We start from the raw sequence: 16249 nt of genomic DNA, 5'->3' as shown, positions 1-16249 counted from the left end.
AGTTGACTAATGAAATGAATAGTAACACCTAAACTTAAATTTGAAGAATTGTATAAATTAAGAGTGTAACACGCCCTAGTACACCTAGCAAGATTGGTTTGGATAGGTTGGCATGCCAATAGGGTTCTGTTAGCAGTACTGCATATGGCTTCATGCCATTCTGTGTTTTATGGTCTCACATGCCATTCTGTGACATAATAGCCTTTGGCTATGTTGATTGAGTTGTTATACTCGGGATTTTATCTCTGATAATTATTACAGCTTATTAGCTATTCTGTTGCACACTGGGAGACACAATGTGACTGATGATATGATGGTCTGAGGTACTTAGTACCCAGTGCCAGTTTACTCGTTTATCTAGTCCAGTCGACTAGTAGGGGTTACTCAAGCAATGATAATAAATCTTACCAAATTTTAATCGAATAATACTGCAATAAATATCAGAAATTAAGTCTACTAAAAATGTAAACATACATTCTGCATACTTACTTTATTTTAGTTATTTTATTTTATATTGTCACCACTAAGCAGAATTGCTTAGTGCGTCGCTTTTGCCACGCGCAGGTACTAGAGACATAGTTGGGGAGCCCAACAGACATCAGACTGGGTGAATTTTCAGAGCTGCATACTGAGTCCAGAGTCACCTCACATCTGCAATGCACTTGGTAGGACATTAGGACTTTGGGTGGTATTTTGTATTTTGCATTTTGTATTAGTTTTGGATTGTAACTATAAACTCTTGAAATTATTTGATAATGTAAATATATGAAATTTCATGTTATTGAAATTTTCTGTATATTATGTTGAAAAATGAAATGTTGAGAAATATACATGAATGTGATTTGAATAGTGATGTGAACAAAAATATTGAAAATAGTGTGTAAATTTGGAGATTGAGTTGAGATGTGTGTATATTGGAGTTATGGATTTGAAAACTATATTGGAAGTGTCTTTTAAACAGGTTCAGAAGAATTGTTTTTCCAATTTACAGCCGGCACTCTGCCGGATTTTCATTAAAATTTGCGAAAAATTCAAATCAATCAAAAATTGTAAATAAATAAGTAAAAAGGGTAAATTGAATTGAAATATGATTTGGTGCTCCGGCACACTGTGTGGCATATCTTGCTCGGCTACACTGTAGACGGGTAAGGGGTTTCACATACTTAACCTTCTAGCACTCACTATTTATTTTCATTCAAGGCTTTTCTAGGTATCTTAAATATAGTTCTAATCCTCATAATTGTCTGGACTGATACCGGTCACCGGAACAGTAACACATACCAAGCTATGCAAATAGGGGTGTTACACAGTGCTTGCCCCAATTGAACTTGAAGCACCATCAACTCAAATGTTCCTCTTCTCCTCGATTAATTATTTAACCTCAGGAACTGAGGTTAGTTCTGCCACAAAGTCAGCCAACACCTAGGCTTTAGAGGGTTGTTCAAGGAACTTATTAGATGTCAATGTTCCAAGAATCACGAACCATGCTGCTAATCACCCTAAGGCCATTCATTTAGTTATTGATGATAGCACGACAAAGGCGAGCTTCTCGAGGGTTAGATAGTTCAGCTCTACTCCTTTCAGTACTTTACTTGTGTAGTTTATTGGCCTTTTCTCACTTAGTTATATGGCCGAACTAATGGTCTCCTTAGCAATTTCAAGATGTAAAAAAGTACCTTGCCCGGCTTTGGTGAATCAAGCAAAGGAGGAGATGAAAGAAATGTTTTGAAATCATCAAACACTACCTAGCATTCCTTGCCTCATTTGAATTGTTTTTCTTTACCTTTAAAGCTTGGTAGACATGCAAACACTTACAAGTTGAGTAGCTCATGAATCTTCCTAAGGTTGTGATCCGATCATTTAGTCTTGGATTTCTTTAATATTGCTCGGCAGCTGCATGTTCATTATTGCTTAGATCTTCTTCGAGTTAGCTTCAATCCCTCTCTTGGACACCATATAACCGAAGAACTTTCCTAACTTGACACGGTAAGTACATTTTTAGGGTTAAGTTTCATCCCCACTTAGTCGAGATGCTGAATTTCTCAATAATGTCTTGGGCATAATTCTCCAGCTTTTAGATTTGATGATCATGTCAGTGACATAGACTTCTACCATTCGCCTCTTTAGATCTTTAAACATGCTATCATCTAGTCGTTGATACATTGCCCCAGCATTCTTCAAATTGAACAGCATTGCTCAGTAGAAGTACACTCCTACATCAGTTATAAATGTGTTTTTTCCCTCATCATCAGGGTCCATTCTAATTTGATGGTATCCTAAAACTGCGTCAACTAGAGAGATAATGACATGTTCGGCTATAGCATTTACAAGTTTATCAATCATTGGAAGCGAGTAGTGATCTTTCTAGCATGCTTTGTTCAAATCTGTGTAATCCATGCACATTTACTATTTACATTCACCTTTTTGACAAGGATAAGTTGGCTGCCTATGTAGGGTATCTTACTTCCTGATTAATCCTGCATCCAATAATTTTTTAACCTCATTAGCGATTACCTATTGTCTTTTAAGGGTGAAGTACCTCTTCTTCTACTGAACAGGCTTTGCTTTTGGGTCCACATTGTGTTTGTGGCTCATTAGTGCTGGATCTATGCCTTTTACATCTTCAAGGGACTAGGCAAACGTTGATATTTGCCCTTGGAGTGTCCAAGCTATAACTTCCTTTCTTCCTCCCTGTAAAGCCAAACCAAGGCAAACTTTCTTCCCTTTCTGAGTCCCACTTCTTCAAGTAGGTTAGTTGGTTGGCTAGAATGTGGCTTTCTAGTTTCTCCAGTAACTAGATCAGTAATGTCACTTGAGTCACAATCTTCGTTGATTGCTTGTAGCATGCCTAGGTTGACTTCTAACTACTTCAAACCACTACTATACTTCTTGGAGTTGGCAACTTCATGCATAACCATTCCATATTAATCACAATGCTGTGGTTATTCAAGACTAAGTGACCGATGATTGCATTGTAAGATAGAGTGATGTCCACGACTATAAACTCAGAGTATACCTCCCTCTTAAACTTTCCATCGCATAGGACTATCGCTAGAATGATGGTGTCGAGGACTATAACTAATTCATCTCCTAAGCCAAACAATGGGTACATGTGTTTTGCTAAGCTTGACTTTAGCTTTTCAAACACATTCAATGTGAGCAGGTTTACTTAACTCCTAGTGCCAATCAACACTTGCCAAACAGTATACCTATTCATTCCCACAGAGACAATAAATGGCATAATAAGGTTGTGATACCTTTTAGTCCTCCGGATCAAAGATGATTATTTCCTTGCTTAGCCCGTCCTTCTCCATCGATAGGATTTTCTGGTTTTTCCATGTTCAACAGCTCTTTTATTAGCACCTTTGCCCTTCTCTAGTCCTCTTGTAATAACATTTACCACACTAATGGGTTCATCCTCTTTGGATTTTTTTGTCTCCCTGTTCACTTATGATCCTCCCCATTTCTCATTTGTTCATCCATCTCAAACTTCAGAGGCGGTCGTCCCTAATTTATTGCTTGATCTCATCCTTTAACCACATTCATTGCTTATGTGATCGTGATCCTCATGGTACCTGCAAAATTTACTTTTATCTCTTTTATCGACTGTTTCTGGGTTGAGTTTTCTAGGCCATCTGATTTGTTCTCCGTTCTTCTGGATCCATATAAGACCCTTAATCTTGCCTCATTTAGGGGCGTGTAGCTCCTGATGTTGTTCCTTTTCCTTTATGAGTTCCTGTCAAAGCTATAATCCCTTCTGTTCGAGCTATAGCTTTTCTTGCCTTGCCTCCTATCACTAATCTGCCTAGGCTTCCTTTCCTCCCTGAGGTTTGGCACTCATTGTTTAGCCTAATGTATTTCTACTCTTTTTCCATTAATTAATGATAATCAGCTATATGATTCTTGATTAGTGAGTTAACAAACTTTGCATTCCTTGCACCCTTTTTCAACACCTTACACACAATCTCATGGTTGAGATTCTCCACTTGAATTACCTCGGTATTGAACTAACCAATGTAATCTCTCAATGATTCACCTACCTTAGTTTTTACAAATTCGAGGATAACTTTTTTGGTGGGATATAGGTGATGAACTTGTTTTTGAACCTCATGGTGAGTTGGTGAAAACACTGGATGGAGCTGAGGTGAGACGTTGGTACTAGTTCTAAGCTAGCCCTGTTAGAGTACTTAGGAATACTTGGTAAAGTATGTAGTCATTCATGTTCTGGAGCATAATGGTAGTTTTGAAGTTCGCTAAATGGCTCTGAGAATCAGTTGTCCCCTCATATTTGTCCAGCACAGGCAACTTGAATTTTGGTGAGAATTGCTTAACTAGGATCACTTTTGAAAGTGACGAGGAATCCCCTATCCTAAAGTCATCCTCCTCAGCTTGTTTATGGTGTTTCTAGATAGCCCTCACCAGCCTCCAATCCAGCTTTAGGGTCTCATCCAACTCATCTGACTCCTTATTCCATTTTGTGTGCTTCAGTTTTGCTCTTGTTGCTATTTGAAGAGCAAACTTCCTCACTACTGCTGCTTTGGGTGGAACATTCCCTAATGGTGCCCTTGGTGGAAGCTTGCCCATATGCACTCTTGGTGGAGCGTTATTGCCAAGAGCAAAGCCCTTCAAGAATGCAATTTAGGCTTCCATCTCCCTGACATGCTGGATGTCGCACCTTACCCCTCTGTAAGGCATAACACGATCCCGTAGAATACTTAATGAACTACCGAACTTCACCCACCGATAACTCATTAAGTACCCTACAAGGGATTTTAAAACAATTTTCTTACATTTTGGAAGTGGTAAGCATTTTGGTGAGAATTAAAAACCATTTAATCAAAGTTTAAATACTAGTAAAAATTTTGTCCATTTTAAATTTTGCTGCAAATTTTATAAAAATTTTGACAGAGTTCCGTTTGAAAACTGGAGAAAACAGTTCTTCAATTACCTAAAAAAAAAAAGCACTTCCAAAAAATATTTCACAACTCCCAACCTTCAATAACTCAATCAACTCAGTTCAACACACTTCAAAATAATTTCACAATATAATTCAAGACTTATCATCTCAAAATATTTAATATCTCCAATCACAAAGCATAAAGTAAGAAATTCATAAGTACAAATAATAATTTACAGAAGGAAATCCAAAAAATATTATTACAATTTATTTACAACTGCTCAACTTTCATTGATACATATAACATTTCTATATTTACATCAAAATTATCTACAAGGGTATAAAATAATACCCGTACAAAAGATTGGTGTGATCTTCAACTCAGTAGCAGCTCACTCTGCTGCTTTTTCCTTGCTCTTATCTGCGAAAGCAAAATAAGCTATCACTGAATATAAAAATACTCAGTGGTGCACAATAAAAATTTAAAATGCAATAAATAAATCATTCATTGCCAAACACAATTTAAATGTTTCTCAATCACATTTCACAAATATTAAAGTTTATAATAACATCATCTTGTCAAATAATCTATTAAACACAGTTTAGTCAAACAATTTCATAAACACAGTGTTGCCAAAGCCATACACAACTTAAGCCATGACACAAAATTTCTGATCAATGCCGCGTTGTACACCACGACAAAGCAATCTCAACCCCATCAATCGAAATCAATGAGGGAGGTGGCTAGCTAGCTAATGAGTACTCATCCGACTACAACCTCAACTGGCAAGCCAGAGAGGGAGGAAAATAAACGATCTCAACCCCATAAATAGAGGAAGAATAATGTGGTACTGTCATGCTAAGTGTGAGCATAAAATCAATTCAAAACAATTTATACAAATAATTTATGAGAAATTTGATCAATTTTCAAAGTCACATTTACGATTATAAAATGGCAACACAGTACATAATTAATCAAAGAAGTCAAATTTTTTAGATTAAAAATTTAAACAATTATTATTGTGCACAAACCTGGCTTGAGTCGCCTTGAAGCCTTGACTCAGTCTCTTCGAATTTCCAAGTCTTTTTCAGCTAAAACACACAGTTTCACAGTATTTCAGTACCATAACTTAGCATAAATCCAAAAATAAATTTCACTTCATTTTTACCTAGCTTTAATGTACTAATTTCGACGTTCTCGAAGTTTTTGTGTTTCGAGTTACTATTCACTACACTATTCAAGTCAAATTATTGACTTTTTAAGGGTTAATAGGTATGGACACTCCAACTTCACCCACATACCACATTTTGGTCATTAAATTTATTGGTTTTGGTCATTTTCTCAAAGTTTAAGTCCTTTTGGCCAAATTGTCAAATTTTCAGTTTTGGTGCTCCAAGTTGCACTGTTCCATTGGTTAATCTACTGTAGGAATTTGGCAAACCTTCCTTCACAGAAAATGTTCCTTATTGTCTTAAGTTTATTCTCATTTTTGGATCACTCCAATTGGAGTTTTGTAGCTCAAGTTATGGCCCTTTGAATCAGGGCTGCCGGATAGAAAATAACCCAGATTTTCTGGGCAAAGTTTGGTGCTGGCAGATTTGAGTCACCAACTTGGGGTGGCCAAATGGCTTGGTTGCTGGCAGAATTTGGACTTGTGTTCTTCATGAAAGTTTTAGGTCTATATGTGATCTAACCACTGGTAAAATTTCAGGTCAATTTGACCTGCCTAACTCGAGTTATGACCAAATGAGATTTTCGACGAGCATGACCATTACCAGATGCACGTTCCTTTTGAATCTATCCTTTATGTTGAGCCAATCTCAGCTGATGTTTGGTTGGTCATTGCTTGGTTATTTTGGTCGAGCTTTCGAGCCATTAGATGCTCAGGATTTTGAAATTTGCATCTAAGCCATCTAATGCTTGGACTTAGCCTCTCTTGACTTCTCAGTTTCTGGACCATCATGTTGACTCTCTAATTGAGCCTTTTGATCATTTGACTCTTTGATCGAGTCTTTTAACCATTTGACTCAGTTTTGGGCTGGCTATATCACAAATCAAACAAAACCAAAATTAAAGTATCAAATAATTTAATCGAACCATAATTTAATTTGGTTTCAATTCTTAGGAAGAATAGTAACTAAAACTGGACCTCACACCCCTAGATCTTATGTATAAGAGGGAAATTTCTTACATACATTAAGTATTTATACACTCAATTAATAAGAAATTATGAACATGTATTTAGCTATAGAACTTACCATAATTTCAACTAATATATCGTTTGTTAGTTGGTGGGTGTATACCCCGTTTTCAATATTAAGAAGTTCACTTTATTCCGGTATAATGCACGTGTACATCTAAGCAACCATATTATTATTTATTTTATTTTATTTTTTACTTTAATAAACTCATGATCCTGATCAGACCCATTAAACTCACTCCAATTGACTAATTATCTTTAATGAACATATGTTAAGATTGATGAGAGGATTAAGCAATAAACATTTTTTCCCTCTTTCAAAAGGGAAACTTGATTCTTTAATTGAAAGAGAGCGATCATACATCTTATTAACAAAACCTTTGCCTTTTCTTTTTCTTATTCTTCCTGCTTTAACTTTTCTGATGACTTCCTAGAGAAAAAAAAAAAAAAAAAAACAAAATATGCATCTCCTAGCCACTCACAAAGGATGGAATAAAGCTAAAATTTTTAACTGTTCATTTGCGTCTGGTTTCTTAACTGTTCATTTGTCTCAGGTTTATTAAGAGTGAACTTGAATGTATCAATGAAATAGTTGGATTTTAATGATTCCTTAGTTATATATATATATGCACAAGTGCAGCCAAATAAGCAGAACCTTCTCTTTGTGTCCCTTCGCTGCGTCAGTAGAAGCTTTCAGTGTCTTCTAATCCTTGATGGATCTCAGTATACATGTAGATGAAGAAGGAGGGTTGGAGCAGAGAAGCAAGCAGCAAACATCGATAATAGCAGAAGGAATGTCAAGATTGGAACAATCCATGCATCCTACCTTCATGGATGATGAATTATATAATGCAGTAAAGGAAGGCAATGTTGACAACTTCCTTGAAGCCTCGATAACGGTTTCAAAAAATCCATCTCTGCATTCCATCTTTGATAAAGCAGGCCCCTCGCAGAATTCATTGCTTCATATGGCAGTAAATTTCAAAAAGGAAGATATTGTAGAATTTATTGCCCGTCATCGTCCAGAAAATATTTACAGGGAGGATATGCAAGGCAATACTGCTCTGCATTTTGCTGCTAGAGTGGGAATTCTGAAGACCGTACAAATTCTTCTAAGGTATGCACACAGGAGACAAGAATTAGTGAGGAAGAAGAATAATCTTGGAAACACTGCTTTGCATGAGGCTGTGATGAATCGTCACCCTAAAGTGGCTGAATTCTTGATTGATGTAGATCAAGAAGTATGGTATTGTGAAAACAAGGAAGGCTGGTCTCCACTGTGTATGGCAATCAAAACTGGAAATAACCAGATTCTTTGTTTACTATTGGAAAAGCAACCTCAAGAAGCCCGTTATGGCTATAAACTTTCAAGTTTACAAGGAAAATCGCCAGCTCATGTTGCCATAAACGAAAAAAAATTAGGTATTTCTTCGCAGGAATCACAGTTCTCTTCTTTCTATATAGAGTAGACATTTGCATGTGTTTTCTTTATCTATATATCATCACTCTTTGGTAATCTATTATTATAGAGAAATTCTTAGGTAGATTTAGTTTACCATTTCATTCATAAACTATATCAATTAACTACATCAATGATATTATGACATGTTAGGATATTGATGGATAAACTTGTCAATTATTTCAATTGTGAATGATGCGGCAAGAATTTCTCATTATTATATGCCAACAAAAAATATACCTGACTTAGAAACAAATAAACTGAAATATTTTTCGCCTTTTAGATATGTTGAAAGAGATGGCGAAAGCAAATCCTCGACTTATGCTGTTTAAAGATGCATATGGGGGAACTCCTCTTCACTGGGCGGCATTCAAAGGTGATCTTGATGCAGTTGGCTTCCTTTTAAGCATATCTAGATCAACCATCTTTGAAAAAGACCATCGTGGCTACTTTCCAATTCACATTGCATCCAAAGCAGATAATGTAAAGGTAATAAAAATGCTGGTTGAGCGCTGGCATGAACCAGAAGAGCTGCTCACTACAGAAGGTAGAAATATTCTTCATGTGGCAGCCATGAATCGAAGTGACAACGTGGTCAGATACATATTGGCAACTCCTGAGCTAAGGAAGCTTTTGAATGAGAGAGACATCAATGGAGACACTCCATTACATTTGGCAGCAGGTTACTGTCATCCTGGAGTTGTGCTTTCGCTCACACGCCAAAAGGGAATCAACTTGAATTATCTCAACAATGAAATGTTAACTCCTTTTGATGTTTATTGCAAGTACAAGGACATCGCCTTTTTCGAAGAGATGAAACTGCAAAACGTATAATTCTGCTTCTTCTTCTTCTTCTTTTCTCAATTAATTATCAGGTAATAATAATAATTATTATACCTTTTATACATGATTTGTACAGGGTATAACGTTTTGTGCTTTAAGTTCAGCCGGGTGTGAGCAAAGTTTGGATTTAAACACACACAAGGAAAAGCGAATTGTTACCATGCTGCCAAACCCAGCTAAAATTCAATGGATGAAGGACCAAGTTGGAGCTCTGTTAACGGCAGGAACGCTTGTGGCCACAGGCACCTTTACTGCTGGATTCGCCTTGCCCGGTGGTTACAATAGCCCTGATAATAACCCAGACAAAGGAACAGCAACAATGATAAACAATCATATGTTTCAATTGTTCATGATTTGCAACACCGCCTCTTTCTATTGCTCCATCATCTGCATTTTGTGCTGTTCTTATGCATTGCTTGGTGATGTCTATCCAGCTGTAAAGGCTCTCAGGCTTGCAGGAAAACTTTTCGGAGTAGCTCTTCCAATGATGTCTCTGGCGTTCATGGCTGCACTGCATGTAGTAACAGGCAAACTTTCTTGGCTCGCCTCTCTCATTCTCATCATGGGAACCATCTCTCTTGTCATTCTTTTTACAGACTCCATAATAAGTTTGGCTCCACTTGACTGGAATCTGCCTCTGGTGCGTTCTGTCTCCTACTGCATCTGTCGACTATTGGTTTTCGTATTTTTAAGAGAATATGATGCTGAACCTCCTGCTTACTTATCGGAAAAATCCGGCAGCAAGAATAAGAAAAAAAAATCTAAGAAAAAAAAATCTAAGGACAAGGTTGAAAAAGAAAGTAGCAGCAAGAATATGAATGAGAAATCTAAGGACATGGATGAAAAAGACGAATAACTTGTTTAATTAATATGTGTGGAAAGCAAGCTTCCAGAAATCATTATGTCATCAAGTACTATGAGATTGTGTGTAATACTTACTAAAGTGTGCAAGCGTGTGATTTATTTAATTTTATCTAATAAATAAAGTTTCTTTTTAATTATTTGAAAAAAAATTTCAAATTTGCATATTTAATTTAAATCATTATATTATTCTTTTTTATTATATATATATATTGTTCGTACATCAAACAATTTATAATTATTTTATTTATTATTTATATATAATATTTAAATAAAAATATTATTTTTAATATTAATTTAATTATTTTAAATATAAATTTTCATTTATTTATAAATTATTATATTTTTTTATAAAAAAGTTGTATGTATATTTAATCTAATTAGTGTTTTTAGCACATTTAAGTGCATATTATCATTTTTAATTGAATATTTTTATAAATTATACAAAATATATTATTACAATTAATTAAATAAAATTATTTATATTGATTTTAAATAATTTTTATTTTAAATTTACACTACATACATAGAGAATTGCTTTAATTTACAAAAGAGTTTTAATTTACAATAATTAAATTAAATTTGCATGAGCATTTTAATCCATTCACAAATTTATTCTCTCATTCATATTTAATTTTTCAATAAAAATTGCTTATATATCGCTATTATTCAAAAGAGATTAATAAAATCTTAAAATTTTGAAGTATAACAGATGCATTTATTAAGTTTATCAAAATAATTAATTTTAATAAAATTAATTTTTTTAAAATGATTAAAAGAGTCAAAAAAATTTAAAATATTATGATAATGATAACTTAATTTTTATATTATGATTTTTTAATGACAACAACGAAAAAATATTAAAAAAATACATAAAATTTTATGGCCATTTTAGTTGAATTCAAATTAATAAAAATAGAATTATAACTAAATTGAAATTGAAATATGATTAATTTAATTAATTAAACATTAATTTGAAAAAAAATTATTTATAATAATTTAAAACATATTAGTACTTTTTTTATGATGTAATTGTCTTTTTAATATCTGAAAATTCTATAAATATCAAATAAAGGCATAATTAATTTTCTTAATCTAAATATACTAATAAACGTATTTTGAACTGAGTAATTATTAAATAGATGGCATTATAAAATTTTGAGATAAAAAATAAATATTTCTTCTAAATTAATTTCAATAACTAATTTTGAGTATTTATAGATAATTAATACTTATATTTCAAGTAGTTATATATCAATATTTTTTCTAAGATTTTAAATATCATTAGGAATTCATAACTTTAATTATAAATAAAAATTATATAATGTGCTAGAAAATTCATTGGAAACTTTGAAAAGAAAAAAAAAAGGCAAAAAGATTTTTTTTTTTTCTGTGCAAAATTTATACTTGGTGGACACATTAATTTTCATAATAAAATCACAATTCAATAATGATATAAAATGAATTACTTGCTAATATGATATCAAAGAAGAAAATTAATTATTTACTATATTTACTTCATATATGTCATCAATTTACAATAAAAAAATTATAATGTTAATAATAAAAATAATTTTAAATAATTAAAAGATACTACACACATAAATTTGTCAATAAATTTTACTTTTTATGTTATAAAGGCTTAAAGATGATGAGGAGGATGATGATAATAAAATAATGATTTATAAAAAATATCTTTAATAAAAAATTAATTAAATTAAAATTAAAATAATTAAAAATTGATTTTAAATTAAAATATAATATATTTCACATAATTTATGACATTTTATTTTCACATAATTTATTCCTAATATTTTACTATAATTAAATTATTTCAAGGCAAAAGACTCTTTTGAGTTCTTGAGAAATAGGCTAATAGCACTTAAGTCCTGCTTAAACCAAATGAGTCATTTAAACCATTGAACTTTTTAAAATAGTCATTTAAACTCTTAAACTTTTAAAAATGGCTCAAAAAGTCCAAAAGCTTAAAATAATTAAATTTCTGATAAATAATCTAAAAAATGAGCATTTAAACCCTTAAAAAATAATACAATAATCCTTTAAACCCATTGAATAAATGAATTTAATTTTAAAGTTTTAACAATTAAGTTTATGAATAAATTATGTTAATTTACATTGTCAATATATGAATATAATAATTTTATAAAATCTATAAAATAAATAAAATATTATTAAAAAATTATAAATATTTAAATTTAAAATTATTAAAAAGTATTAAAAAAATCATTTCTTCAACCAAATACCAAAAAAATTCAGATTTTCCTTTGTTTTCTTGTAACGACCTCACTTTAGATAGTCTGTATGTTCTACTGTTTTGGTGACAATGTCTGATCGGACAACTAGAATGTCTGGAACTATATTTAGACTAGAGTGAGGAGTCATAAATAATTGAAATAATGGTAAGAAAAATTGAGAAAAAATTTTAAAAATAAAATACAACAAAGTTAAATGAGCCGGTGCCCCTGCGATGAGTGATCCAAACGGAAAGTTGTTGTCTTCACAGCTAGTAGCCCTAAACCCGAGGGAAATTCTGTGAAATAATTTCTGGGATGTCAGAGAAAAGTTACAATGCCCTAGGTAGCATTAAAATGCCAAGAAAAGGTTATGAGAATTTTTAAGATCGGTACAGACAGTTTTAGCTCCTTAAGCCAAATGGAGGGCATTTTGATCATTTCAACTTCAGAGATGATTTTTGACCGACTTGTCCAATTAAGTAAGTAAATTATATGACATAAAATATGAATAAAAAGTGATGAAAATTAAATTAAAAATGAGTAGAAAAGAAAAAAAATTGAAATAAAAATTTGACTTATGACATAAGCCATGATGTCATAAAGCTTAAATTAAAATTTACAATAAATTAAATTGCCAACCAATGGGAGTTTGACAAGCATTTTAAGAGGATAAAAACTAAATAAATAAGGATAAAAATTAAAAAGAAATCAGACCTTCTTCTCCCAAAATCGGCAGCCACCCTCTCCTTCCACCATTGAAGAGCTCTTCTCTCTCTCTCTTGCTAAACCTCACCTTTTCACCATAAAACCTTAAACTTTCTTCATTAAACCTTCTCCTCACACCTAGAGCAAGACTTGGGCAGCAAAAAAAAAGAGAAAAAGTGGAGTTTTCAAGCCTTGGGAATTGGCTAATTCAAGGTTAGTGCTACTTCTTCCATAAATCCTTGAGTTTACTTTGTGTAGTTTATGAATTGAGTGTTAGTTTGGAAGAAAGAAAACAAATTATGTATGTATGAAAAATCCTTCAATTTTTGGCAGCCTTAAGGTACCCTAGGGTTTCAATGATTCAAGTGAATTATAGTTGCGAATTGATGCAATTGAACATGAAATTGATTATTAGAACATTTGATTGCATGTTGTTTGAGTAAATTGGAATTTTGAAGTAAGGTTTGGAGGCAAAATTAGGGTTTTAATTATGTGTTGGTGAATGAAAGTCATAATGGTCAATTAGTGACCATTTGGCTATATTTGATGAGAATTTGAAGTGATTTATGCCAATAGAATTGAGGTTAGGTATGCTGCCTCATAGGATCTGCAGAGCTGGATGTGAGTCCAGTAGATTTGGGCAGCTATAATTGAAGTTGTGTAGGTGCAAGGTTAATTGGGTATGAAACTAGATATATAATGCCACAACTTTGATGAAGAAACCTTGCCCAGAAAACAAACTTAGAATACTTTAAAAATTGACCAAATCCGGGCAACCAATTCTAGACCTGGTAAAAGTGACCAAATGAACAGTGTTTGTTCATTTGGCCATAACTCAGTGTAGAAATATCCAATTGACCTGAATTTTATATAAATGAAAAGATTAGACAATTTAGAACAACTTTTATGAAGAATACCAACTCAGATTTTGAACTTAACCCATCTGAATTGCTAGCCAAAGTCAGGGTACCAAAACTGCCAAAACACATTCTGCCCAGAAATTCTAGGTAGATACCAATCCGGCCAGCCTTGCTAAAATTAGTATATCTTGAGCTAGAAAACTTCAAATGGAGTGATTCAAAAAGGAAATTAAAGATGACACATAAAGGAACAACTTTCATGAAGAAAGTTTTATCAAATTTTTACTGTAGCCAGGTCCAATGGAATAGTAAATTTGGACGTCAAATTCTAAAAATTTGAAATAAAACCTAGGAGGCTAGGAATTGAGTTTGGCAATCAATGCCAATAAAAATAAAATACAAAATGTAGTATCTTAGTGAACTTAGGCTTAACAAATCTATTATGAATTAAAAAGTTAACATTTGAAGGGAAATGATCAAGTGAATAGTAACCCCAAAGACATAAGAAATAATAATAGAAATTAATACTTTGCATAATTAATGGCATATAAGAAGCAAGAAGAATGTTTTGAGTATAATAGTTTATGAAAACGATTGCTATAAATTGTGATAAATATGAGTGATATAGTGAATATATAAATTATAATGAATGCATAAATTATATAGAATTGTATTTTAGAAATTTATATTTCTGCTAGTAATAAAAAGTAAAACGTTATAAATTATAATTGGAACATATAATGAAATAATGATACTTATGAACCCTTAATGGTACTAGGTGCCTATGTATTGCCTAGACACGTGTGTCAGATTGGATAGATTGGCATGCCAATAGGATATTATTTTAGCAGTACTGCGTAAGACTTTATGCCTGTATTTATAGCTTTATGCCCACACTCATGGCTTTTATGCCCGATTACTTGTTATCATGGCTTTTAGCCATACTGATATGTTATCATGGCTTTTAGCCATACTGATTACATACGTGGTTGACGTTTCGTATTTCACGTCCCATGGTATGACGGCCCGAGGCACCGCGGTGCCCAGTGCCCACGACCCGCTTATCCAGTTTAGTCAGCCTGTCATAGGTTACTTGGGTAGTGAAATTTGTTAAGAATAATGTGAATTAAATAAATGTATAAGAAAGAAATTAGAATTAGCTTTAAAATTTTATTTACTATGCAATGATTTAAAATACCTAGAAATAAATTAGTGAAATGATAAGAAGATTTGCAAAAGAAGTAGAACTTAAATAAATATTACAAATACGTCTCTCATAATAAATTAAAACTAAATTTAATATTGTTGAAAAAAATTGAATGTTGTATATATTATTACTGTAAAGTTTATACACTAAGCATTTTCAAAGAATAACAAATTAGGATAACCGATAATTAATATTAGTAATCTCACACGAAATTAAGTTAATTCTTGAGCATCCAAATGTTGCTTTGGTTTTATCTTTATTGTATATTATTTTATTTGTTATATTATCGCACCACTAAGCAGCAATGCTTAGCGCGATGGATTTGTTTCCTTACGCAGGTACTGAAGATAAAGCCTAGTAGATATTAGACTGAAATTTTTGGAGTCCGGATCTGCAGAAGTGTCAGAAGTACTCAAGATTGTCACCTTCTCAGTAATGCATGTAGATAGGGCTCACATTAATCATATTATGTAATTTGTGCATTATAATTATTTATTATAGTATAATAAAAATTAAGAAATTGTATGTAATATGCACCTGATATAAATTATGAATTTATGCAATTAGTTTGCAAATTATGTAAACTAATGAAATTGAGAATTTTGATATATGTAATAACCATGAATGAATTTATACAAATGAGTATGGATTTGAATTACATAATGATTTTTGAAATGATGATATGAGTATGGATGAATTATTGTATGGAAAATATTGTTGAGATTTTTAAACAGGTAAATAGCGAGATACGCCAAACGATATTAGAATAGGGGAAACTCCGTCGATTTCTCCTTTTTAAAATAATTGATATTAAAATATAACGAGAACAAAATTTTTTAAAAGAATAAAGTAAAATAAGATAGGGTGCTCCGGCACCGAGTGTAACATGCCTTGCTCGGCTACACTGTAGACGAGTAAGGGGTGTCACATTTCTCATCAACCAAATACTAAATTTAACCTC

General features: G+C 32.5%; 2 protein-coding genes across 2 annotated transcripts; both read left to right on the top strand.

Moving 5' to 3' along the window:
• Nucleotides 1–7811: 7811 nt before the first annotated feature.
• Nucleotides 7812–8567, top strand: LOC131174046 (uncharacterized). The gene has a single exon (XM_058137083.1). It carries the CDS (start codon nucleotides 7812–7814, stop codon nucleotides 8565–8567), a length of 756 nt encoding a protein of 251 aa, XP_057993066.1.
• A 287-nt stretch (nucleotides 8568–8854) lies between these two features.
• On the top strand, nucleotides 8855–10256 carry LOC110652301 (protein ACCELERATED CELL DEATH 6). The gene is made up of 2 exons (XM_021807867.2): nucleotides 8855–9385; nucleotides 9477–10256. Exons 1-2 carry the CDS (start codon nucleotides 8855–8857, stop codon nucleotides 10254–10256), a joined length of 1311 nt encoding a protein of 436 aa, XP_021663559.2.
• The last annotated feature ends 5993 nt before the right edge of the window (nucleotides 10257–16249 follow it).

This window comes from Hevea brasiliensis, chromosome 15, assembly GCF_030052815.1.
Source record: "Hevea brasiliensis isolate MT/VB/25A 57/8 chromosome 15, ASM3005281v1, whole genome shotgun sequence".
In the NCBI taxonomy this organism is placed as follows: Eukaryota; Viridiplantae; Streptophyta; class Magnoliopsida; order Malpighiales; family Euphorbiaceae; genus Hevea; species Hevea brasiliensis.
The sequence above is the reverse complement of the archived record's forward strand: the minus strand, read 5'-3'. Positions and strand labels throughout refer to the sequence as shown.